Consider the following 26315-nt stretch of genomic DNA (forward strand, 5'->3'; position numbering starts at 1 on the left):
GAGCGCCAGGAAAATCACCTGGACTCTACTGAAAAAGTCTTTAATGAACCTTGGAGTTCCCGCTCCCAGGCGCCTCCAGCCCAGAGTTTCAATAAATACAGTGCAAAGAGGTCTGGAGGCCTAGTTGGGAGACAGAGGGTGGGCGCTGTCACCATGCATAAAACCCCCGAGGCGCCCTTAGGCCATACCACACACGCGTGTCCCCGTACAGCACACGAGCATCTTCCTCTGTACCCGAGAGAGCTAGCACACACGCGATCTTTGCAGACACAGGAATACAGGATTGCACATGCGCTGGCCGGCTCTCCAACACTGGCACGACTCTCCAACACTGGCACGGGCCTTGGCGTTTGGGGCGCCCTCTCCTGGCTCTGAGGAGTGGCACCGGTGGGCTTTCCCCAGCAGAGCTAGGTTGTAGCCTAGTCTAGAGGCCTGGTACGGTGGTGGTAGAATTGGATGGGATGACAAGGCACTGGCTTGTGTTGGAGTGGGCCCAGGAGGGGAACGTGTCCAGGTGGAAGATGGGGATACTCCAGCTGTTGATGGACAGTGTGATAGCCAGCACCCCTATGATATTGAGCAGGAATCCGGCACGGGCCTAGGGTGAGGCAAGCCAATGTGAATGGGGGGCCACTCCTCAGCTGTCAGGGGTGCTCAGGACCCTCCCATCAGCAAAGTCCTCCTTGGGGACTCGGGCCTTCAGTGTCAACTGCAGTATTAGGCAATGACTTTGTCACTTATCTGATTACCCATCCTAACAGGGAAAGTGGGGGTTCCTTATAAGCTTCTGGGGCTCTGAGCCTTGTTTTTTCTTAGGCCATTTCATTAAGTGGGGATGCTGCCCCTCCCCCACCCCCGAACTTCCAAATGTCCCCTCCTGGGATTGTAGAGCACAGTTCCTGGTGTCCCCCACCCTCAGGGCCAGCTCTTCTCTGGGAACTTCAGTGTCCCTCAGCTGCTTTATAGTACTTGGAGACAGGACAGGTGGAGGAGGGCTGGGGCGCTCCGACCTGCTTGCCACTCACCATATCGGACACTTTGAGGCCTCCAAAGGAGAAGACAATGGCGTTGGGCGGAGTGGCCACGGGTAGCATGAAAGCCAAGGAGGCAGCCAGGGTGCAGGGCAGCATGACATAGAGGGGGTGAAGGCAGATGGCCTGTGCCTGGAGGGTGACAATGGGTACAATTGATCCCGGCTCAGGGAGGAGGCCAGGCCCCAGTAACTCTGTTTCTTCACTTTGGAGGGGGGCTGCCCCACCCCTCCCCCTTCTGGTCATGAACCCAATTCCTGGGCAGAGTGCTCTGGGTGACCCGGAGAGGGCCCCTTGACCTCTTGGAGGAGATGAATGTGCTGCCCTGCCCTGTGGGGTGTAGTGAGGGGAGGGGCCCATAAAACCAATCTCAAAGGGGCTCAGGAGGTGTCATCAAAGGCTGTGGGAACACGCCTGAGGAGGAAGGGGCTGGGACGCTCCAGGGAGCAATTTTACCCCCTCATATCTGGAATGACCAGAACAGGGATTGGGTGGGGAGGTGGGTGAGGCCTCCAGCCAGCCCCACTGCGATACTCAAAGAGTGAGGTCACTTGAGACAGGTGACTCAGAGGCCAGAAGGCCTTGGGACCTAAGAGCTCAACATCTGGAGAAGGAAGAATCTTGGGAGGGGGCGGGTGTCTCTCCACACGGGAGAGGAGGTTTAGACCAGCCACTCTGACTAGTTGGGGGGGGGGGGGGGGGGGTAGAGAACAGGCAGGAGGGCTTCCTGGAGGAAGCTGCAGTGTCAGCTCACCATGGAGGCCAGGATGGGCAGGAAGAGGGTGGTGGTGGCCACATTACTGGTGCACTCAGTGAAGATGGCAATCAACAGGCAGAGGATGACCGCTGTGGCTGGTGGCGGTATGTGCTCCAGCGGGGTCAGTTTGTCTCCCAGCCACTCAGACAGACCTGATTTCTGATGGTGGAAGGAGGTGACATATTTGAGGCAGAACGGCCTGGGGTCCCCAGGTCCTCAGCTGGAACTCTGGGAGGCCCTGGCCCTGCCCTCACTTCATGTCAAACAATTCTGAAGGAAGTCAGGACCCACCTAGGTTCAAGGGGGCTCCCTGTTGCTCCTTGGAACCAGTAGGATGGGGTGGGGGCCGGGGGCGGAAGTTCTAATGGGAAACCTGCCGATTTGTGGTGTGACCACCTTGCTTTGCTGACTCTCTTGAAGCTCCTGGATCACCTGAGCCCTCTCCCTGCGAAGCGTTAGGGCTGAAGGGACCTTGCTTTTGGTGGTGGTGGTGGGACTTGAAGAGACTGGGAAGAGGCTCTTGGGAAAATAGGTAAGTCCCAGGGCAGGAAGAGCTCCGGGTCCGTCCCTGAGCACTGGCATGCCAGGCTGTGGGACCGGATACTAATGCTATGCCCAGCGCTGAGCTCCTGTCTCCTCCACACCAAGCAAAGTGTCTGGCACAGTCTGTGGATACAGAATAACCACAGACCCAGGAGTCTCCAGCATCAACCCTTAGCTCAGCTGTTTTGGATGGAGGGTCAAGAGAAAGACGCTCCGGTTCCTGGAAGACTGTTATCTGGCGCCCCCTGGAGGTTTCATCTGGTGGTGCATTAAGCCGATGCTCGTGTTGCGGATGCTCAGGCTTATCGCATTGGCTTCAGGAATACGTGGCTGGTGTGCGGGTGGGGTGCATCGCTGAGAAAGGCCTACTCTTCTTTGGGCTTTGAGAACCCAGCTGGGGAAAGGTACCTAAGCTGGTGTGGTACTATCCCAGGGTTTCCCTCAGACAGGCTCTCACCTCACTGCCTTTGGCCAGGGCAAAGCCCCCACCCAGCAAGATCACGATATTCCAGGGCATCTTATCGTTCACTGTCTTCCAGGTGAGGATGGCAGGAGGAGCCTTCAGTTTTCCTGGTTTTTCTGCTCCCCAAGAAGACAAGGGTGGTCACCAAAAGTCAATAGGCTTTCCCTCCCCGCCACTTGAGGCCTTCCTGAGTGGGTTCCTATCAAGTGGGTTCCTCTTAAGCCAGGTAGAAGGGAGTCCCCCAGTCTCTATCCCTGTAGTGTCCCAACTCTGTCCCCGAGTCCCTGTGTCTTGGCAGGTTGCACCAACCCTCTAGGCTTTGCTAGCTCCTGCCGATGTGGTCGAAAGCAGTAGACTATTTACCTGCAGGCAGGGGCCGCCAGAGACCCTTCCCAGCCCTGGGTCAGGTGCTTACGTGGGTTCTGGGTCAGTCCTGGAATCTTGGAGGGTATGATGAACATAATCAGGCTAATGAAGATGGCCACTGTCCCATCTGAGGCCATGCTGTGGGAGGGAAAGGAAGACTGAGTGGAGGGCAGAGGAGGGTCCCTGCCATCGACATGCCTGGTGAGAGGCCCCAGGGGAGACATCCTGTCCCTGCCAGCTCTCTTCCCTCCTTCTGCCTTCCTTTCCTTGCTCTCTAATGTGGAGTCCCGAGGAGTCTCCCCTCCTGCTCCCTGGCAGGTCTCACCTTTGCCCGTTTTCGTTGGCGAAAAGTGTGTCACCCCAGCCTGGGAAGAAGCCTGGCTCTCTGGTGAACCAGAGCACCACCAGAATAATAAAGAGGACAGTGACGGTGATTTCTGCAAAACTCATGGGGCCCAGCAGCTTGTGTTGGGTCTTGATGACCTGGAAGGCTGCTCGCTTTCGCTCTTCCTCCCCTTCCCCAAAGCCGAAGTTCTTTCGGAAGCTGCAGGCAGAAGCAGGGGCAGTGTGTGAAGGGTCTGTACCAGGCATGGGGCAAAGCCCTAAGGTCCTGGCTTTAGAGCTCTAGAAAAGAGTCCAAGACCTAGAGGGGCAGCATGGCATGGTACCTATCCCCCCTCCCTCCCTCCCCCAACAAGGTCTCGTGTAGCCCAGGCTGACCTTGAATTCCAGGCTTACATTATCATGCCCAGATTGTGTGGGACTGGAACCAAACCCAGGTTTCATGCATGCTAGGTAAACTCTCTTCTGTCTTACATTTCTAACCCTTTGTTTTGTTTTCAGCCCCAGCTGGTCTCCATCTTCTGATCCTCCTGCCTCAGCCTCCTAAGTGCTGGGGTTATGGGTGTGTGCCACCATTCCCGGCTTGGGATTGTGGTTTCTTTCTTCAACAAGAAAGCTACATGTTCTTCATCTCCCTCGTGGCCATCCTTCCTCTGAAGGGTCTCTTGTGCTGAGCCCTTTCTGCCCAGAGTGAGAAGGATGTGTGGCCCAGACTCGAGTGTCCTTCAGGTCCCGATTCTGAGCTTCCCTTCTCATTAATGTTCCAGAAACTGCTCCCTTCCCTCCCTGGGTATCCCTGCCAGCCTCAGCAATACCTTCACAGTCCTTAGCCTTTCAGAAGGCTTCGCCTGCCTCCTCGTGCTGTTACTTTAACTCATACTGGCATTTAGCTTTCCACTTGGATAAATCTTATCACCCGCTGGTCTGTGAGTGTCTCCGGGCAAAGACCATGTTCCACACATACCTCACAGTATCCAGCCCTGTACTGACTTCATCAACTACTCCCTTGCCTCGCACCAGCTCCCAACCTTCATCCAGCCTCCCTGCACCTGCCCAAGTGATCTGTTCAAAGTACAGCTTAACTACTTGCCGTGGCTCCCTCTGCCTGGAAAGGATGGATGAATAATGGCTCACACCCTGGCAATACTCAGATCACCACTCGGGGCTGTGTGTCCAGTTGACATCACTAACTGATTACAGACTTGAGTTCAGCTGAACCTTAAGATGCTCTGACTATTTACTTCATTTTAGGGTTTTTGTTTGTTTGTTTGTTTTGTTTTGTTTTTTGAGACAAGGTTTCTCTGTGTAGCTTTGGTGCCTGTCCTGGATCTCACTCTGTAGACCAGGCTGGCCTCGAACTCACAGAGATCTGTCTGGCTCTGCCTCCCGAGTGCTGGCATTAAAGGCGTGCACCACTGCTGCCAGGCTCATTTTAGGTTTTTAAGACAGGACTTTATGTAACCCAGGCTGGCCTCGAACTCACAATCCTCCTGCCTCACCTCTCCAGGTATTGAGATGACAGGTGTGTATCAGTTACCTAATACTTCTCAACATAGGTCTCCAAACTGGAAGGAGGAGTAACTCAGGGTTGCATGTAGAATAAAATCTACCTCCTTATCTTGGCCTCAAGGACAAGGTCCCAACTCTAAGTGACACACAAAGTCCTCTCTGATTGTCCCCTGACAGCCTCTTGCATTTTTGCACTTCAGCCCCCTGGGAAGCAGCATTTGCAGACACACCCAGGTCTTTCTGGCCTCTGTGCTTTATGCCTCTCCTGCCAGGATGCCTTCCCCCACTTCTATACCTGGCTGACTCTCAGTTCTGCAGGAATCAACTCAGATCCATGTCCAGGAACTTGCTGGAATGCCTGCTCCCTGTGCTCCCCTCCCTTATGGCCCCCACGGCATCACCACTCATCAGGACAAGGATAGGGACTGCCGAAGATGTAGGAGTCCGAGAGTCCAGTCCATGAGCAGGCAAACAGAAGGATCACCTCAAATGCTTCTCTAACTGACTGTGCTGAATCCCCAAGTGCCCATTCTAGGACTATGGAGCATTATGGGAAGGTGCCTGACTGCTAGGGATTGTGGTGGGGGAACAGGAGATGTGGTTTTCAGGGCTGGAGAGATGGTTTAGTCAGTAAGATACTTGCCATGCAAGTGTCAAGATCTGAGTTCAGGCTCCAGCCCTTGCACATAAAATATGGCACTAGGGATGCAGAGACCAAAGAGTCCCTGGGGCTCATTGGCTAGTCATTGAAACCTGGATGAGTTCTAAGGTTCATTGAGAGACCCTGTCTCAAAGAATAAGGGGGAAAATGAGGACAGCTATGTCAACCTCTAGTCATCCTACACACTCACATAAACATGTGCACATGCACCTGTCCATACATAAGAACACACACACACACACACACACACACACACACACACACACACACACGGGACATGGTTTTCAATACCAGAATTCACCATTCCTCCAGACTCAGCTTGCCCATTCCCTGGCATGGTAAGCCAAGCCATTAGAGAGGGAGAGGGCTTCTCATGGCATGGTCCCCACCTTGTTTGGATGAGCCAAAGGCTCCCAGGGGTATAGGCAGGAAACTGGGCTTCTCTTACCTATGGCACCACTTACTTGAAACCCAGGAAGAGGACCTGCAGCCATATCCAAGCCAACATCAGCAAGATGATCATGGTGGGGAAGGCGAAACCAAACCAGGAGGCGAAGTTCACCACGTTGCCATTTTGGGGGAAGAGCCTGATGAAGAGGACACCGGCTGTTGTGTGACATTGTCCCTGAAACTTTCTGATCCCATTTTCCCCTGAGCAAGAGTGCAAGTCCCCAACCATCATGCCCTTCCCCAGTTCAGGCACTCACGAGTTGACCTGGCCTTGGAGCACCAGGTTGGGGGTGGTGCCCGTCAGGGTAGCGATGCCCCCGATGCTGGCTGAGTAACAAATGCACAGACTCAGGCCCTGGCTGAAGCGGAGATGGTCCTGGGTCTTCTGCCCTCTTGGCTCCGAGGAGGCAGATACAGCCTGTCCATTATCTGTGAATAAGGGAAAGCACATAAGGGAAGGTACAAGGCTAACTGCAGGAACCCTGGCTGGGTCCTGTGGCCTCCAGGGCCCCCGGGCAGTCAACAGCTGACTTGAGTTGCCGGGGGGACAGAGACTGTGCCCAGATTCCAGCATTCTCTGGAGCTTTGGGTTGGGAGTGTTCTCAGACACAGTCTGGTTCAACTTCTCTTGGGAAACTGAGGCATAGAGAAGAGAAGAGGGTTACCCAGACCAAGCAGGAAGGGATGAAGCCCAGAGCACTTCCTGTTCCCCAGACTTCATCCCACTTCTCACCAAACTGTCAGATTGCTAGGAATGAAGGATGTGCTAGCACAGGACACTCAGCTTTGTGGTCAGTGGTCAGTGGTCAGTCATTATTGTTGTTGCTGTTATTATTACTATTTTGTGGTGCTGAGGATAGAATCCAGGGTCTCACACATGCTACATCCCTAGCCCATGGATTTTGGCATTTAATACTTTTGAAACATTACTACTATTACTACTACTACTACAACACATACACACACACACACACACACACACACACACGCCATAGTGCACATATGGAAGTCAGAGGACAACTTTCAGGAGTCAGTTCTCTCCATCATGTAGGTCCTGGGGCTCAAACTCAGATCTTTAGGCTTGGTGGCAGGCACCATTACCTCCTGACATGTCTCAGCAGACTCCACTGGCATTTTAAATATGGGAAAGCCTCAGGAAGACCTGGATGGGTTGGTCCCTTGCCTGTCTCTTTCCCCATGGGCCTTTGAGACTAGCAGTCATGTCTGGGGGCAAGGTCTACTTCAGGTCTTGGGGGTGGGGTCTGCTTCAGGTCTCTTACCAAGTTTGGTCACCTCCTTCTGGGGACTTGCTTCCTGGAGCTCAAAGGCAGGGTTGTCAGTGCCTTCCTCCACGTCCTTCTGTGAGCCCTGAAGCTGCTCCAGGACTGCATGCCCGATGGGCAACATCATGGCCGTGGTGGCAGTGTTGCTAATCCACATGGAGAGGAAGGCTGTGACCAACATGAAGCCCAGAAGCAGCCTAGAGGCAAATAGACAGACACACCGCCATTCCAGCTTCCTTCCGGACATGGGATGCCTGTATGTTCCTCCCACCCTGAATCACAGGGACTCACAGGGCAGGCCGCACCCCAATGATAAGGAGCACTCGGAGGGCGATGCGTTTGTGCAGGTTCCAATGTTCCACGGCAATGGCCACCATCAGCCCCCCGACGAACAGTATGTTGGTGTCCTTGAAGTACTCTATGCAGACCTGGGGAGTGAGGATATATCTGAGACTCTGGGGTCTCCTCCTGATACCACCAAGCTTATGGGGAAGAGTCACGACATCCTCACAAACTGGAGTTCTCCTGGGACCTCAGAACCAAATGGAAATGGCGTTTGGGCAACCAGTCATTCCACTGGAGCCAGGTTCCTGCCAAACTCGCTGCTTTTGTCCTCTCCAGGACTGGGAGGCTGTAGCCTGGAACCAGGTGCTCGGGAGAGAACTAATTCCCTGCTCTTTCTGGACAGAATGTGCGGTCTCTACCGGTATCACCCCATCACCTGAGACTTGTTACAAACAAAATGCTCAGCTGGGCCTGGTAGCTCTGCTGAAACCCCAGGAACAGGAAGAATTCTGGGCCAGCCTGGGCTACACGGCAACGCCCAGTGTTAACATGAAGGAGGAGGAACGAGAGAAGGAAGAAGATGGAGAAGAAGAAGCAAAAAAGAAGAGAAAGAATGGGGGAGGGGGAAGAGGAGGAAAAAGAAAGAGGGGGTTAGGATGGAGATGAAAACCCCTTTAGATCCGAGTCAGCTCAGAGGTAGGCTTGTCTATCTGTTTTGCTCCCTCAGTCCAGGGGGTTCTGGTGCGATTCAAACTTAAGAGCCATTACATTAGAAGTATACAGTCGGGGGCTGGAGGGATGGCTCAGCAGTTAAGATCACTCGCTGCTCTTCCAGAGGACCTGGGTTCGGTTCTCAGTGCCCACACTGCAGCTCACAACCATCTGTAACCCCAGTTCCAGGGGACCCAATCTCCTCTTCTGATCTCTGAGGGTACCAGGCACAAATGCGATGCACATGCATACATACACACAGATGAAATACACACATCCAATCCATAAATCTTTAAATGTATATATATATATGCACAGCTGGCCCTCTGTTAGACTTTCTGTATATGGGGTTTGCCTTCATAGGTGACAGATGAGTCACCCTCGTACAGAAAACACTCGGGTATCTATACTACGTCTATTCTGAATGTGTATAGACTTTTCTCTTCATTATTTTCTTTAAAATTTGTTTTACATTTATTTACTTGTGTGTATGTGTATGTGTACATGTACCATGCCAGATGTGGAGGTCAGATGATAACGTGCAGGCGTCGGTCTCTTCCTCCACTAAGTGGATCCCAGGCATTGAACTCACACTGTGAGGCCAGGCAGCAAGTGCCTTTATCTGTTGAGCCACCTCCTCAGCCCTGTTTTCTAAACAATACATTATAGCAACGATTTACTCATATTTGGGTATCACAAGGAAGGTGTTTGAGGCTCTATGAAAACACTATACATCTTAAGTAAGAGAACTGAGCATCCTGGGATCTTGACATCCAAAGGGTGTCTTAGAAAAAAAAACCCACTTTGTCTCTGTGGATACAGAGACAGATGGCAGTTTATCTTTTTGTTTGCTTTTGACAGAGTCTACCTAGGTATCCCAGGTTGGTCTTGAACTTAAGATCCTCCTGTTTCAGGTTTGCAGCATAGCTGTTGGGGGAGTTCCTTCAGTTGGCTTTCATGGCCAATTTGTTGCAGGCCGTGCACCTGTCTGGCAAGGCTCATCCCTATTGTGAAGGAACTCTCACAACAGCCACACATGTTTCTAGAATATTCTCTGCTTTCTAGCTGATTGTCTCCTACACCCTGTGCCTTCTCCCATGACCTTGTGAAGTGGCTTCCTTGGTTCCAAGGCTCTAGGGAAGATTCCTCCCTTCCCGGTAGCCTTTCCTCCTGTGGATGGGGGTGCTCACCTCAGAGGCATCCATGATACCCATCAGGGGGAAGAGGATGATGGGGAATAGGGCGGTGACAGCCAGGGGTAGGGCCTCGGTACACCACAACAGTGCCATGAGGATGATGGAGTAAGCGCAGTAGGCTTCCTGTGGGGGCGAGAGAGGCAGAGAGAGGGGTTAGAAAGTACAGCCGCATTCCCTTCTGCCCTCGAGAGGGAGCAGCCCATCTGTACCAGCATGAGGAGAGCTTGGGAATGCTTGATTCCCAAGTCCAAGGTCCCCATCTCAAAACGGAAATAAACAAAGAAAAGCTAGGGCTGTGGCTCAGTTGGTAGGGTGTTCTAGCATGCATAGTGCATGATATATTCCCCAAACACCACATAGCCTGTAAGACCCAGCATTCAGGAGGTAGAGGCAAGCTGTTCAGGAGTTCAAACTCATCCTTGGCTACATAGCAAGTATGAGGACAGCCTGGACTAGACATGAGATAGTATCTTGAGTTTGGGTTCATTCTTCTTTGTTGTTGTTTGTTTGTTTTGAAATAGAGTCTTACTGTGTAGCACTGGCTAGCCTGGAGTTCACTATGTAGACCAGGCTGGTCTTAAACTCACAGAGGTCTGCTTGCTTCTGCCGCCTAAGAACTGGGATTAAAGGTGTGTGCCACCAATGAGACCCGGTGCCAAACAAAACAAGACAAAGTGTCCTCTTGTCTTTGACCTTGGGGCCTGGGCATTTTAACAGGCCTCACGAAGCTCAAGAAGACTCCAGGGTTCCTGGGGAGGCCGCTGAGAAGAGGGTTGTGGGGAAAGCATCCCACCCAGGACCTTGATCCTCTTCATCTCAGGTTTATCTCTTTCCTTAGTGGTTCTTGGGTCGGAGTTGAACTTGGGGCCTTGTGCGTGCTAGACAAGCCTTCTGCCTCTGAGCTCTACCCCATGACAGGGACAGCTTGGCATCTGGATCCTTGGAGCCTCAGTTTTGAAGCTAATCTTGTCCAAGGGAAGGAATCCACTGGAGTTTTGGGAGGAAGATCTGCCTCTTGCTTGGGCTGCTCAGCACACAAACCAAGGCATAGTTCAAGTTTACAGTTTATTTGAGAGCTTCTCCTGTCCTTGCATTGTGCAAAGAATTTGGGGTGACTCTGAGGCACAGATTTGGGGTACCAGAAATTCCCCCTTTCCTTCTTTAGCCCCACAGATCCTAACCTCAAGCCCAGATTAGAAGGAGGCCAGACATGGGTACAAGACATCAGGGGTCCAGCCTCCTTGGCAGAGTGTCTCCCAGGGCCAGAGAATGATTACCCAGAGGGAGGCGTCTGGGCACGTACAGCCCAGACTGTTTGCTGAGGAAGGAACAGCAGAGGGGGTTTATAGGCTGTGGGTTGGGACCCTCCTCTGTTATCCATCCAACTGTTTGCCTTCTCTTTTTACTAAGCTCGCCCACAGCCTTGGTACTCTGATGCTGGGAGAGAGTTTCTTGGAGAGTGAGGAGGTGAGGAGTGAGGGAAGAGGAAGTTGTTATTGAAAAACTTTTAGGACTTCTGGGTTGCAAACATAAGCACCATTAAGGTGGGTGTGGTGGTCTCACTTTATGGACATGCCTGAGAGCAAGTGGCTTGCTCAAGGTCTCAGGAGAGCTAAGGAGTGGCCGAGTTAGGACAGGCACGGGGGGTTGAGTGGCAGGATTGCATAAGGCCAAGGGCTCCAGAGAACACGCCCTTGGAAACAGATAGGAAGGTGCTCGCTCTTGGAGCTGCACTGTGTGTCCTTCTCTTCACTGTCTCTGGGCAAGCTCTCACTTATTTAGTGATGCCAGGTATTGATTGAACACTCAATCCCCTACCCCTTCTAGCACTGAACCTGAACTCGTTAGCTCAGGAGTAGGTCCCGTGACCCTTGACCAGAGATCCACCTCCTTTCCCGACCAGCTGGTTTCTGCTGATGCCAGTTTTTTTTCTTGCTCCTCTGTACTTGCCCTGGACAGACATCCACAACTGCCTACCCACCCTTTGGACTAAGGGCAGGCCATCCCCTCTGGACCCTTGTGGCTCCAACCCTAGAACTGTCTGGCCAGAGACAGAAAGAGGTTAGGGGTCACCATTGCTGATTCCAGCAGACTGCCCTGCAAGCATCCCAAGCCATCTCCCTGCCAAGCCCCATGACCTGTGGGGTTTGAATGCTTTTCAGTAACATTCAGTTGTTCCTTGAAGTCCCAAATGCTCTCCCCAGTTCACAGATGAAAAGATAAAGATACAGCCAGTCATTGGTGGTGGGCACCCTTAATCCTAGCACTTGGGAGGCAGAGGCAGGCAGATCTCTGAGTTCAAGGCCAGCTGGGCTACAGAGTGATTCCCAGGACAGTCAAGGCTCCACAGAAAAACCCTGTCTCAAAAAACCAAAAACCAAACCAAACCAAAACAACCAATTGCAAAAAAAAAAAAAAAAGAAAGAAAGAAAAGAAAAGATGCAGATTAATTAGGTCAACATGTTAAAGTCACGCAAACAGTAGTAGGCAAAGCAGGCCATCTGGCTTTTGAGCCCTCAATTTTATCTTCCACCTATGCTCAGTTCTTCCCCTTTGCAGGAAGCTCAGACACCCAGTGACGGGAGGGACAGAGGAATGAACTGGAGTTCTGAAACCAAACAACCACCTTCTCAGGGTCTGCCACCTCCTATTGCCTGGATTTAACAAGGGGCTTCTCTTTGGTGTGTGTGTGTGTGTGTGTGTGTGTGTGTGTGTGTGTGTGTGTGTGTATGAAGGCTAGAGGTCAACATCCAGTGTTGTTCCTCAGGAGCCATCTACCTTATTTTTTGAGCCTGGTTTTCTCACTGGCCTGCAGCTCACCAGTAGGCTTGGCTGTCTGTCCAGTGAGCCTCTGGGATCCCATCTCTACTTCCCAGCACTTGTGTTACTAGCATGTGCCACAACGCCTGAATTTTTTTTTTTATGGTTTATTTATTTATCACGTATAACACAGTGTTCTGCCTGCATGTATGCCTTCAGTCAGAAGGGGAAACCGGATATCATTATGGATGGTGGTGAGCCACCATATGGTTGCTGGGAATTGAACCTAGGACCTCTGGAAGAGCAGCCAGTGCCCTTAACCACTGAGCCATCTCTCTAGCCCAATGCCTGGATTTTTATGTGGGTGCTAGGGATCAAATTTGTGTCTTCATGCTTGTGTGGTAAGACCTTTACCAATTGAACTACTCCCAAGCCCTCACCCAGTATGGTGGTGCCTCATGCCTATAATCTCAGCATTTGGGAGGCTGAGGCAAACTCCGGGGCTCACGCCACCCACCAGCTACGCCTTCTGGTGTATGTCACCACACCCAGGTAAGGTGCTTCATTTGTGAGACCTCATGATCACACTGTCAAGGTGTAGCCTGGAGAGCTCAGGGCACCTGTATGTTTAGCGTGTGGCTCCGGCCCTCACCCTTGATGGTAGTACCAGTGTATCTACTCTCAAAGTCCCACCTGGACCCTGGCGCCTTTAGACCTGTGGCCCTGATCCACCTCCCTAGCAGTCTGCCAAAGCATAATGAACCTTGCTCATTTGTTCCTCCTGGATTATGGGTTCTCAGCTGGGATGTGGAATCCTGGGCATCCACGAACTTAGAGGGAAGAACTATGCTGTCTCTGTGGGAGCATCTTGTGAAGATTATGAGCACAGCCAGCAAAGTCAGCATAGATTGTCTTGGCTCACAGATGGCTCCATTATGGGCCCTTTATATCATAATGTTCAAATTGATAAGCATTCACTAGAAACCATACCTTACTACACATTATTATACCTTACTATACCTAACCATGAATTGACATGCCTTACGAAACCTTATAACACCTTACCATACATTTCCAGACATCCTCATACTTTGCCACATCTTACCATACCTTACAATACTTTGCCCCACCTTACCATACTTTGCCCTACCTTACCATCCCTTACCACATCTTACCATATTTTGCCACACCTCACTGTACCTTACCACATCTTACCATGTTTTACCATATTTTACCATCCCTTACCATATATTATCATACCTTACCACATGTTACCATACTTTGCCACACTTTACCATACCTTACCACACCTTACCATACTTTGCCACATCTTATCATTCTTTACCACACCTTATCTTCTTACCATACCTTACCCTACCTTACTTGCTATACTTTACCACACCTTACCTTACCATACTTTGCCATACCCTCCCATACCAACACATTTTACCACAGCTTTCCATATCTTGACATATTTTGTTCTCAATGTATGACCACTCTGTCTTTCACTTTGGATTCAGTGTTCAAAAAATAGAGATAGTCAACACTTTATTATAAAGTAGGTTTTGTACCAGTGTGGCGGTACGTGTGTATAAGCCTAGTATATTTGCATGGTAGGCAGAAGGGTTAGGAATTTAAGACCATATTCTCAGCTTACATAGGGAGTTCCAGGCAAGCCTAGGCTACATGAGACCTTTACTTAAAGCAAAACAAAAACAAAAACAAACAATCAATCAAACAGGGCCAGAAAGATGGCTGAGTGGGTAAAAGCACTTGATGTCAAGCCTGATGATCTGAGTTCAAAACCCGGAATCCACATGGTGGAAAGAGAGAGCCAGTTCCCACAAATTGTTCCCTGACCTCCACATGTACCATGACATACATGTGTGCATGCACACAATATATAAACAGACACATAAATATAAAATAACTCAAAATCCAACAGCAAAAATGTAGGCTTTGTGTTGGATGAATTTACCCATGTAGACAAATGACGTGTTCTGCGCATGTCTGAGGTAGGTGAGACAGTTGTCTGTGTTAGCTTGTAAGTATTTCAACTAAAAACAAGTTTATGGTCGGGCAGTGGCGGCACAAGCCTTTAATCCCAGCACTTGGGAGGTAAAGATAGGTGGATCTCTGAATTTGAGAGCAGCCTGGTCTACAGAGCAAGTTCCAGGACAGCCAGGAATACACAGAGAAATCTTGTTTCAAAACAAAACAACAACAACAACAAAAGGACAACAGGTTTATGAAGCTGAGGCTCGTCTGCACTATTTTTACTTTTTGTGTGCATAAGTTCTTGTGTGTGTGTGTGTGTGTGTGTGTGTGTGTGTGTGTGAGAGAGTGAGAGAGAGAGAGAGAGAGAGAGAGAGAGAGAGAGAGAGAGAGAGTGAATGTCTTCCTCAGTTGCTCTGTGCCTTATGTTTCTGAGACAGGGTCTCTCACTGAACCTGGTTCTTGCTAACTCAGCTAGGCTGGGCCAGCCACCTAATCTCAGGGATCCTGTCTCCAGCTCCACACTGTTGGGATCACAGGTGTTGTTGTGATCATAGGTATTGAGATCACAGGTATTGGGATCACAGGTACTGAGATCACAGACAGGTACTGAGATCACAGACAGGTATTGGGATTACAGGTATTGCTGAGATCACAGGTGTTGTTGGGGTCACAGGTGTTGTTGGGGTCACAGGTGTTGAGATCACAGGTATTGTTGGGATCACAGGTGTTAGGATTACAAATGTGTACCACTGCGTTGTTGTTGTTGTTGTTGTTTTGGTTTTTCGAGACAGGGTTTCTCTGTGTAGCTTTGCGCCTTTCCTGGAACTCGCTCTGTAAACCAGGCTGGCCTCGAACTCACAAAGATCCGCCTGCCTCTGCCTCCAGAGTGCTGGGATTAAAGGCGTGCGCCACCACCGCCCGGCTGCACTTGTTTTTAAACTCAGGATTACAGATGTGTGCCACTGCACGTGTTTTTAAACTCAGGCACTGGGGATCTGACCCATGTTTACACAGCAATCCCTTTACATACTGAGCTGTCTCTCCACTTTTGGGTCACGTTGTTACAGATATTTTGCTTTTGGGACAGAGTCTCACCAAATTGTCCATGGTGGCCTCAAACTCTGGGACTCAAATGACCCTTTCACTTCAGCTTCCCGAGTATCTGGGACTATAGGCATGTGCCGCCAGGCCTGGCTCTGTTATAAATACTGGATTGTAGCGATCAGACACTGGCCGCCTGCCCACATCGGTTCTGGTAGCTACCTGCCAATCCATCTCAGCATACTGTTTACACCGGCACTGTTTAGGAATGACAGTGATCTCTGTGCCACCTATTTCTCTAAGGCACCAACAAGGAAACACTTATTTTTAAACTGCAATGGGTTTTTCCTGGAAACCTGGATTCCTAATTGCTTTCCTTTGCAAGTAATAGCCTGGGAAACATAGAAGTGAGGGAGGCCTGATGGTATCTTGATGCACTGTTGAAGGTGGGAGGGTCCAGCTTGGAGCTGGTGCGCTGCCGGAGTTCTGTGAGGTTCTGTGGTCAGGTGCCACCCTTTGGGCAATGCTAGAGACACTGCTGGGACTTTTCCTCTGCCCCACAGTATGTTTGGTTTCAGGTCAGCATCCCCAGCTCAAGGAATGGGGACTCCAGGGATTCCAAGCCACACCAGGGCTCGCTGTCTCACAGATGAGAACTGTGAATGTGGATGGGCAGCCCTGACATGACGTCACAGTGGCTTACATGCTGGTCTCTGGCAGCCCCCTAGGGCTGCTACATGGCACAGATCCCAGGGGCACAGTTCCCATTTCGGTGAAGGCAGAGCCTGCGCCAGGGTGGTCGGTGGGCCCAGGGCTCAGTAAACAGCAGAGAGTTTACTGAGCCTTTCTACCCTCTTCCTCAGGCCAGGAGGGAAGCTGTTCCCAGTTCTGGCTCCTCACTGCCACTAAAGCAATTTATTCTTGTTTTAGTAACTATTTTTTGTTGATTGGGGAGGGGTTCAGTGCTGGGGAGCATGCTGTGCCTGCCCAAGTTCTCTACCACTGAGTCCCACACCTGGGTCCATCTTGCCCACTCTGCTCCAGTTTGGCCAGACATTGGCCTCCCTCGATTTCCTCAAGGACCCCGTCTGGCCACAGAGACCTTTGCACACAAGTCCCTCTCTTTGGAATTCCTTTGCCACCCCGTTTTGCCTCGTTGACAGTCCATTTCTAGACCTTAATTGGGTATTCCTTTTTCAGGGGAGCCCTTCCCCCATCTTTTTGAGACTGAAGCTTACTCTATGGGTCCTGATGGGATCTCTTGTTCTCTGCCTCCCAGGTGCTGGGATCACATGTCTGTGCCACCTTGCTTGGCAACATTTAGTTTTAGGAAATAGATGAGTATGAATCTTTGTCATTAGACCGTAAACTGTCCACATCTGTTTCTGCCAAAAGAATGAACAAATGCACCACCTCAAAAGACATGATTCGTGCCCAGCTTGGCCTCCAGGGAGTCTGTGTGGGCTGGCTAGGTGGGCTGGCCTGCCAAGTCAGCAGTGGGCAGAAAGACCAACTCCTTAGAGGAGCCAAGGTTGGAGGCTTACTGCTTTCACAGTGCAAAGAGCATATCTATGCAGTGAACCCAAGTCTCCAGACCTGGTTTTAACACTGTGTGTCTTTGAACCAGTCACTTAACCTCTCTGGGATTTTTTTTTTTTACCCTAAAAAACACTATGAAGCATCTCCAGCTATATGTACATGTGTCTCCTTTGTAGGAAGAAAAGAAACATTTTTCCTGGTGGGGATAGGATAGGGAGGGAGTGGATATCAGATATGGAAGTGTGGAAATGGGATGTACCTAGTGAACAGTGAGTGGGCAGAGAGTAGCGTTGGACTTGTAGAGAAACAGGTGGCTATCTGAGGCACACGTGGAAATGAGGGTGCCAGAGAAGCCAGGGCAGACTCTGGACCCTGGGGAATAGCGAAGGCAGGGAAGGGCAAGGGCTGTGGACATCATGACCTTTACCCATTGCAGACCCAGCACAGCGCATGGCTCTGAGGCAGGAGCAAGTGCCCACAGTCTCAAAGGTGCCTCAGCTTGTTCCTCCCGGTGATTGAAGGTTAACTTGGAGATGGTAGGCTTACAGTGGGCCATTTCCACTGTCCCTGAACTCCAGAAAATGAGGGTGCTGCTGGCAGGGTGCGGGGACATTCTCAGGACTTGGAGCAAGTTGGGACATTTAGGTGTCAAGAGCAACCTGACAAGCGGTGCTACAAAGGAGAGACCAGAAGAGTGAGGGTCCCAAGGGGAAATGACCTTTCCTGAATCCCATACTGCTAGACTGGAGAAGACTTCCAGGGGGGAGATGCTGAGCGGGTGCTGAGGAATGTGTAGGAGTTCAGTTGGTGGGCGATAGTGGTGTGGGGGAGAGTTAAGTACAGAGGGGTTGAGATGAGGCAGAAAGGTCAGGTTCCTGAAGGTGTGTACACTTGGAAAGAATCCTGTCTGCCGTAAGAGAGATCTAGAACTTTATCTAGAAGTCAGCCCATGAGAATGGGAGGCCTTTGAAGGACTGAGAAGGGAGAGTGGAGAGCCAGCCAACCCGGTGTTTTAATTAGATGATTGTACACAGGTTGGGTGAAGTCAGACAGTGGAGTCTATGCTTAGCACACAAGAGGTTCTGGGCTCTGTCCCAGCCCCAGAAGAAGAAGAAGACGATGAAGGAGAGGAGGAGGGAACGAAGGAAGGCCACGTGGGGGCGAAAGTGGGGTGTGTAAGAGCATTTGTTCACACATATGGGAACCAGGACCCTGTCACAGCCTGAAGAAGCCTTGCATTTCCTCAGACTAAGCTTTTAAAATGTACTAAGTAAAACAACCCAGGACTGTGAGGAAAGTCAACTATACTGAAATGAGGAAAGAACCTCGTGTGTGTGTGTGTGTGTGTGTGTGTGTGTGTGTGTGTGTGTGTGTGACAGAGAGAGAGAGAGAGAGATCTTCCCCAGGCATAACAGGCAGATGTTAATTGCCCAAGACCTTTGATGACTGAATGCATGAAAATCTCAGACGGGACAATGGCCAGTTCAGCTCTGAAAATTTGTCCCCAAGTCTCTGATCCACCTGGCTCCGAGCCCCACCCTACCCCCAAGTCCTTTAACTTGCAGCAGGAGTGAGTGTGTCCTTTCCCTGTCTCCTGCTTCCAATTCTCGACCAGCCGGAGACAGCCACGTATCACCCCACCGACCAATGGCACTGGGTGCCCCTCTTCGAGACCCTCCCCATGCCAGCAGCCTCTGTTAGGGACACCTGAAGCCACCATCCACTCAAAAGCCTCCTGTGCCCCAGCCTGCCTTTGAGGCTCTGCCAATGCCAGCTCCAGCCTCTGTTCACATTTGGGTGAGTACCATTCACTCAGTTCCTCTTGGAATGGCTTCTTCACACTACTTCCTGAGGACCTTCTTCTCTCTCTACAACCCCATCCCCATTTCCTCCCACCCCCAAGTTTCCAAAACAAAGCTCTTTCACACACACACACACACACACACACACACACACACACACACACACACACAAAAAAAAAAAAAAAAAAAAAAAAAAAAAAAAAAAAGCATTCTGTTGTTCCAGGTGTGAGCATCCTTGGCCAGGGGAAGGTCTGGGAGAGGTCACATGCACTTTTATTTTTCTCGGTGTTTTTGAGACAGGGTCTCACTATGTAACCCTGGCTGTTCCTGGAACTCCCTCTGTAGACCAGGCTGACCTGGAACTCCATCAGCTTGACCTAGCCATTGAGAAGATGTTAAAGTCAGATGCTGATTCGGGTAGGAAATGGCCACTAAGGGAACTAACTAGAGATAATTCTGTTATTCTTGATCGGCCACATTCCAACTCTCCACAATCACAAAGTCTCAGTCAATCACTCAGCAAAATCTTAAACACAGCTGTGCCTTTGTCAGAGATCTCTCCTTCTCTCTTCCCCCTCTCTCCTTCTCTCCCTCTTTCCCCTTCTCCTTGTCCAGGCCTCACTACATTACCCAAGATGGCCTTGAACTCCTAGACTCCAATAATCCTCCTGCCTCCGTCTGCCAAGTGGCCGGGACTCCTGGCACATCAGCCTGAAACAGTGGATTCACAGTGCCACAGGATTTTTAACAAAGCTTTGGGGACAAATCCTGACATCACAGTTTGCACCTGGAGCTAGGCCTGCTGTGTCTGCTGAAGAGTGGACTCAGTCAAGCTGAGTGACGTGAACCGGCATTCCCACAGCCCTCAGCAATTTGGTCCTCACAGAAGCCTAGAGGCTCCATCTGCACTGTTTTTACCATTCAAGATTCTACCTTCCTTCCCACAATGCTCCTAGGGGTGCTGGTGAGCCAGGTCATGTTTTAGTAATCAGTGTGTAAAGTCTTATGTCAGAGAACTTCCTGTCTCTATTTCAGGGACCTCCTGGCTTTTGCGGGGAGGTGGGGGTGGGGTGGGGTGTCCCCTTTCAATCATCCTTCCAGGTGAAACCTATCTCCAAAAATCCCAGGTGCCACTCTCTGCTGCACCTGGGGACCACAGCTCACCACTTGGGGCTATGTGACAAGACACACTTCCCTGTTTCATAGACAGGAGCATCTGAGGCCCTGGTGGGGCCAACAGCTCATCTGAGCAGCTGTGGGGAAGTGAGAGTCCACACGGGGTCCGAGGCCTTCTATGTTCTCCGGGAGCCAGTGGCAGACAGGAAGCCATGTGGAGTTTATGGAGCCCTAGAGATGGGACAACATGATGCTGCCTGTCTGTCTCCTCCTAGCGTGGGTGATCAGAAGGTCTGTAGATAATGTGATAGCATATACTCCACACATGCTCTGAAGTGCCCTCTGTTATCTACCTGGCTCCAAAAGTCATGCTTTGTTCTCTGCATCCTGCCTTCTCAGAAGACAGAGGGTCTAAATTCCTTGAACAGATGCCCTCTACCTTTGGGCTTCCGCTTGTCCTGAGGATGCTTATCACCAGTTCTAAAGTGCACAGAACTGTACGTCCTGTGCCCACAATTAAGAAACGATGCTCTCCAATGATTTACTAAGTACAGAATCTCTAGTTTGTGTGATGGAAAACCCCCACAAATGGACAGTAGTATCAGGACATAATATCATGAATGTAATAAATCAATACAGGGGCTGGGGAGATGGCTCAGGGGTTAAGAGCACTGCTTGCTCTTCCAAAGGTCCTGAGTTCCATTCCCAGCAACCACATGGTGGTTTACAACCATCTGTAATGAGATCTGGCGCCCTCTTCTGGCCAGCAGGGATATATGCAGACAGAACACTATATACATAATAAATAAATATATCTTAAAAAATAAATCAATACAATTAGTGTAATTAATGAATATAATAAATATCATTTTTGAATGAAAAAAAAAAAAGAAACGCTGCTATCTTCCATTAACACAAACATATTCATCTCAGCTGATCTCTGGCCAACATGGCATCGTTACTGTTTTTTACAGATGATCTTTTGGGGTTCCAAGAGACTTTTGCATTTCTGACTGACATTTATAGAGACATGAGCATGCTATTTACCCCTTATTGCCAGAAACATAAAGTGCCCATCTCTTCCCCCGCTCACAGGGCTGCCGTAGGCTGCCGTCCCCACCTCCTTTCCGAACTTGACTGTCATGAAGTTGTCATGGCATGGCCCCTAGCTCAACACTGTTGTTTGCCCTGCCAGCTTGCCAAGCTCACCCCTGTGTTGGCCCTTTGCACCTGCTGCAGGCTCTGCCTGGACAGTTCTTCACCCAGAGCTGGGTTGAGCTGGCTCTTACAGCCACTCTGGTCCTAGGGTAACTGTCCACTCCCTGGGAGGCCCTACTTGAGCCCTGCACTGAGGGCAGCTCCTCCCCAGGTCGTATATGGAGACACCTGCCGTACTGCGTCCACAGCTTGGGCAGTACACATTCTTGTGTGTGTCCTCACCTCACCCCTATAGGAATGGCAACTCCCCGACATCCTCTCGCCAGAACACACGAACGGTACCTGCCACACAGCACTAAGCACGAGGTTCACCCACAAGGGAAGAGATGAGTGGGCATGAGATTTCTGCCCTACAGAAACGGTGCTAGTGCCTGCAGGGCTAGGCAAATGCCACGCTGTATGCCGTCAGCTGGCACTGTCGAAGAGGACAGCAGTTCCAGAGGTTGACGGTCACTCTTTTCCCATAATGGCTGTGGCTGGTCTTATGCTTCCCCGCTGCCTGCCCTCTGTGGGCCTCTGGCAGCTGTGGTTCCCCTCCCCCTCGACCTTCAGGGTTACTCATTCCACCTCAACTCCTTAGGAGAAGCCACTGCCTGCTCTGAATGCTTCAGCCCTCTCGCTACATCTGTGTGGCACAAACACCTGTCTTCTCCTCGGGACCCTAGCTAGGTCGGGGGCAGAACATCTGTGTTTTTGTCCAGTTGCCCCTGGGAAAAAGCAAGGGTGCCCCAAATGTTGGTGACAGAAGGAACGTGGAACACTTGGCTGGGTGGTCATGAATGAGAAAGGCTTGAGAGGGGACATAATGGGGGCCTCCTCGCCTCCCCAGACAGCTTCAGGCGGAGACCCCAAGGTTACTGCCTCCACATTTTTCCCCTCAGATGGCATTGAAAGCAAGTTACATCATCCCTCTGGGCCTCAGTTTACATGTCTGTGGAATGGAGACAGTAGCAGCAACGTCACAATTGAGCAGAGGCCTCTGTGGGAAACAAGGGAGCTAAGGCTTCGAGGTGACTGGCCTGAGGCCAAGTGCATAAAACACATCCAATAAATATTAGCTATTTTATTACAGAGGACTGAGCTTTGGTGGGGGCTCTCCTTCCCATGCAAGGAGCCAGAGCTAGGAGGCTAATTTTTTTTTTCTTTCTGGAAAGTACTTGGAATATGTCAAGTACTATATTTAGTATTTATGTTTTCTTTTATTTATTAATTTTTATTAAAAAATTTTCTGTTCACCCTTCGTACCACCCACAGATCCCAACTCCTCCCTCCTCCCATCCCCAGCCCTCCCTCCCAAGCCACACCCCATCCCCACATCCTTCAAATCAAGGTCTCCCGTGGGGAGTCAGCAGAGCTTGTTTAGTCTGAACTGTTTGGGGGACACCCAGGCGGGGGATCAGGATCCATCCCTGGTGCATGGACAGGCTTTTGGGAGCCCAGTGCCTGCGGTATGGCACCTTGCGCAGCCATGGTGCGGCGGGGAGGGGCTTGGACCTGCCTCGGTTAAGTTTGTGGGCTAATTACAGAGAGTAAGACTCAATAGGAAATCAGGAAATGTTCCCCCTTTGCCCACATCCTTCATTTATTCACTGGGAGTTTGCAGAGAGTAAGCCAAAGTTCCTGCCTCAGAAAATAAGAAGAAAGTAAATCAATATACAAGTCTTTTTTTTTTTTTTTTTTTTTTTTTTTTGAGACATGACCTCATAAATCCCAGGCTAGCTTCAAACTCATTGTGTAGCTAAGGATGACCCTGAGCTTCTGATCGTCCATGTCCCAACCGCTGTGATTGTAGGAGTGTGCCACCACACTGTTTCTGCAGTGCTGGGGACTAAACCAGGGCTTCATACGTGTTAGGCAAGCACTCTCTACCCCCGGAGCCACAACCCCAGCCCCAGACACAGTCTTTTAAACAGGGACTGCTCTGTAAATAAAATGCCAGAATGACTAGTGTGGGCCGGAGGGCTTCTGAAATGAGACAGATTTAAGTGGAACTGTAAAGGAGAAGATTGCATCTGGGAGAAGAGCCCAAACAGAGAGAAGCCACAGGCAGTAGAGGTGGGATGCAGGGAAAGGAGTCTGGGTGATTGGTCTGCCGGTGCAGAGCTTTGGGGACTGGGCATCTTAAGTTCAACTTGATTTCTAAGTTTAATGGCAAGTCAGTATGGAGTTGGCAGGAGGTCTTGGGGATCCCCCTGACGGTAGGGTGGTAAGTGAGGTCAGGTAGCCAGGGACAGATGAGAAAAGACAGGGTCGAGAGACTGCCCCGGTGGGGATAGTTGCCATTCAGAACACAGGTTCTGACAGTTCCACCTATGATTTTCTGATTTTTAGGGAGGTGCAAAGGTGACGTACTGATCTTTCCCCATACTGGTGACTTGTGGTAAGGAAGATCATCTGAGGTGATATGGGGTGGTGGTAGCAAACCACAGCTCCTGGGCAGAGTAAGGAAGAGCTACAAACCATGCCTAGCCCCGAGCTGCATTGCAAGGCTGTGGTTAGTAGGCACACTCAGTGTGTTTTCCACTTACAAAAGTCTCAACTTTGAGTGAGTTTACTGGCATTTGGTCTGATCATAAATCGGAAACATTTGTCATGTGAGTGCACAGGCCCTGCTGGTGTGTAAGAAGATGGAGGAAAGTGACCTCCAGAAGGACCTGAGTCACGGCTGGCATTGAAAGGAAGTAAGTTGACACATTTCTCAGCAAGCCTGTGGGAAGAGTCTTCTGGAGATGGCAGTCTGAGCTTTGGAGTTGGATGGGGAGAAGCATAGGCTTCATACAGAGACATATCCATGTGGACCAGGTGCCCAAGTTAACTGGCTAATACAGTTGTAGAGGTTGGAGTAGGATCCTCCAGGACTTGTGGGCACAGAGACACTTAGAGGTGGTGGGTGGGGTTCTTGTTTTGTTTCTGAGGCAAGTTCTCACCACTCAGGCTGGTTTTGAGTTCATGATCCTGCTGTTTCAGCCTTGCTGAGATTAGAGGTGAGTGCTACCACACCCGGCTAGGGAGATGCTTTTCAAATCATGAGATAGCATACAATTAACTGGCCAGGAGTAAGGAGGGGCATGGGGGGGCACAGGAGGGGTGCTGGGAAACCTACAGAGAGAGTCTGATGGAGAAGAAGCCCGGGAATGGCATGTGGGGAAGGCAGAATGAGGTGTCATTGAAGTCAAGTGAAGACAACCTGGTAAAGAGGATGTGACCAACTGGGATAAATCCTGCTGCAGGGTTGAGAAAGGTGAGGATGGGCTTTGGGTTGGAACCCTGGAAGCTGATGGGAATTTGAATAACCGAGTCAGAGGAGATGGGGGAAAGCACATGTGTGGGTATGCATGCAGGCACACTGAGGCTTGCTGTTAGGAATGGGCATAGAGGGAGAAGGTGGGCCCAGAGGAGGAGTAAATGGGAAGCTGAAGGAAAAGGCCTTGTCTGTTCTACATGAGACACATAATAGCTTACTTATATGCTGATGGGCTCAGTCAGGCAAGGAAGGCAAAATTGATCATATAGAAATAGAATTCCTGAGTGGGGTGGGGAAACAAGACCCAGAGGTGGGTCTGGCCTCTCAGGATTGTTGATTGAGTCAGGAGAGGGTAAGCAGGGCCTGTGTGCCAGAGGCAGGTGGCAGGGCCAGGCACAGTGGGGCAAACTCCGGAGTTCCTAACACATTGCATTTCCACCAAGAGACACAGCTTCCCATATCCACTCGGGCTTTCTCCACCATGTGACCCTCTTTCTGAGCTGTGTGTGCTTCTCCCAGAATGGTGGTGGTGTTGCACATGTTCCAGCCTGTCTGGAATCTAGCTGATAGATTCCCGGCATAGAGACGCCACTGGTTTTGGTCTGAGAAGGTCATCTCAAAAATCAGTCAGGCTTTATTACTAGGCAGGTGTTAGGGGCCATATCCTGGGCCTCCTTCCTCAGAGATAACATAACCTAAAGGCCTTCCTTGATTTCCCTATCTGTAGCAGAAGTCGTGGTTCATTGGGCAGTCCTGAGGGCGTGGGGTGGTCCTGGGCCAAGATTCAATATCAGCCTTCGAGACAGGGCCACACCTCCAGCTCTGCCTTTTCCAATCCATGCCATTTGCAAAGGCAGCTAGACTGCAAAGTTAAGGTATGAGACCCTCTTGGGGGCTTCCTTCCCAAAGCTCCAGGATCATTTCATTAAAAATTATGGATTTCTTGTTTACGGGTCAGTTACTTATTCTATTTCTACCTGGGAAGGCATAACTGCCTGAGGCCAGCTCTCTCCTAGTCTCCTTCTCAAAAGCTCTTGCCTCTTCCTGTCCCTGGCTGGCACTGAGCTCAGGCTGAGTAAACACACAGTAGTTAGAGAAACTCATCTGTCCGACCCTGCATTTCCTTCAGGCAACTGACTTTCGCTCCTCAAGCAGGCAGGCTCTAATGTTCCCGAGCAGTTTGCACAGGGACTTTGGGTGCTGAATGCCCTGCAGAAACCACCCTTGGCTCCCAGGAAGACCAGGAGGTGGTGGCCTCACTTTTTGGGGGAGAGGAAGAGAAGGGAATCCTAAGGATGCCCCCACTTTGGCCCCAATGATCTCTCCCTTGCCACCCCTAGAGTTACCTATGCCAAGGGAAACCCAGCAGTCCTTACCTTAGTTTGGACAATGATTGGCAGAGGCAACAGGAAAATGGGTAGACATAGCACAATCAAGTAGAAGCGATAGGCCCATAGGCCCTGCCAGCAGGTGGCCATAGTGCTGATCAGCCAGTCCGGGCTGAGGCTGCCACAGCAGCTGCCTCCAGGAGTCACAAAACTGAAAGACTGAAGAGGCTGTGAACAGTAGGTGGCCCGGGGCAGCTTATATAAAGCCAGCTGAGTGTTAACCATTGACCCTCCCTGGCAATCAGAGTGTTTTTGGAATCAGGAGGTGGAAGAAAGGAGGAGGGACGGCAAGAGGCGTAACAACCAGGAAGACTTAGCGGGCCAGGGAGGGAAAGACAAAAATGAAAAGCTTCAGGTTACCCAAGGAAAGCTGCCCAGACTCCTGCTGGGCACCAAGGCTGCTGGGGGGGACTGGGCTTGAAGAGCCCCCAGCCAGGGCTGTACAGGACAGGAGCCAAGCGCTCCCTCCAGCCCAGCCCACCTCTAGCCTTTGGATACCCAAAGCCAAGTTCTCCAGCTGAGCAGTTGACACATGACCCTTGGAGCTGGGTGTTGGCCCTACCCTGCCTACCCAGGCATCCCGTCCTCAGGAGTTCCAAAGCCTAAGATCAG

The 26315-nt window shown here is 50.8% G+C and overlaps 1 protein-coding gene across 2 annotated transcripts; it reads right to left on the reverse strand.

Moving 5' to 3' along the window:
* Positions 1-25862, reverse strand: Slc13a2 (solute carrier family 13 member 2). Of its 2 annotated transcripts, none has more exons than XM_036197818.1 (12): positions 25692-25862; positions 9592-9720; positions 7697-7833; positions 7403-7602; positions 6380-6551; positions 6137-6259; positions 3486-3704; positions 3210-3298; positions 2789-2910; positions 1786-1947; positions 1026-1163; positions 1-598 (listed from the first exon to the last, which is right to left on the reverse strand). In XM_036197818.1, exons 1-12 carry the CDS (start codon positions 25791-25793, stop codon positions 425-427), a joined length of 1767 nt encoding a protein of 588 aa, XP_036053711.1. In that variant the 5' UTR covers positions 25794-25862; the 3' UTR covers positions 1-424. The 2 variants fall into 2 exon arrangements, with proteins under 2 accessions (XP_036053711.1, XP_036053712.1); XM_036197819.1 differs by having other exon boundaries at positions 425-598; positions 7697-7829; positions 9591-9720; positions 25692-25793.
* Positions 25863-26315: the final 453 nt, after the last annotated feature.

This window comes from Onychomys torridus, chromosome 8 (assembly GCF_903995425.1).
Source record: "Onychomys torridus chromosome 8, mOncTor1.1, whole genome shotgun sequence".
In the NCBI taxonomy this organism is placed as follows: Eukaryota; Metazoa; Chordata; class Mammalia; order Rodentia; family Cricetidae; genus Onychomys; species Onychomys torridus.

What these genes read in the sequence shown, in the direction of transcription:
- Slc13a2 (XM_036197818.1), bottom strand. Translation starts at nt 25,793, where the DNA reads ATGGCCACCTGCTGGCAGGGCCTATGGGCCTATCGCTTCTACTTGATT. An exon ending in CCCTGGCCAAAGGCAGTGAG is followed by an intron (nt 1,948 to 2,788) that starts GTGAGAGCCTGT and finishes TTCCACCATCAG; the next exon opens with AAATCAGGTCTGTCTGAGTG. An exon ending in TGCCCATCCTGGCCTCCATG is followed by an intron (nt 1,164 to 1,785) that starts GTGAGCTGACAC and finishes GTCACCCTCCAG; the next exon opens with GCACAGGCCATCTGCCTTCA.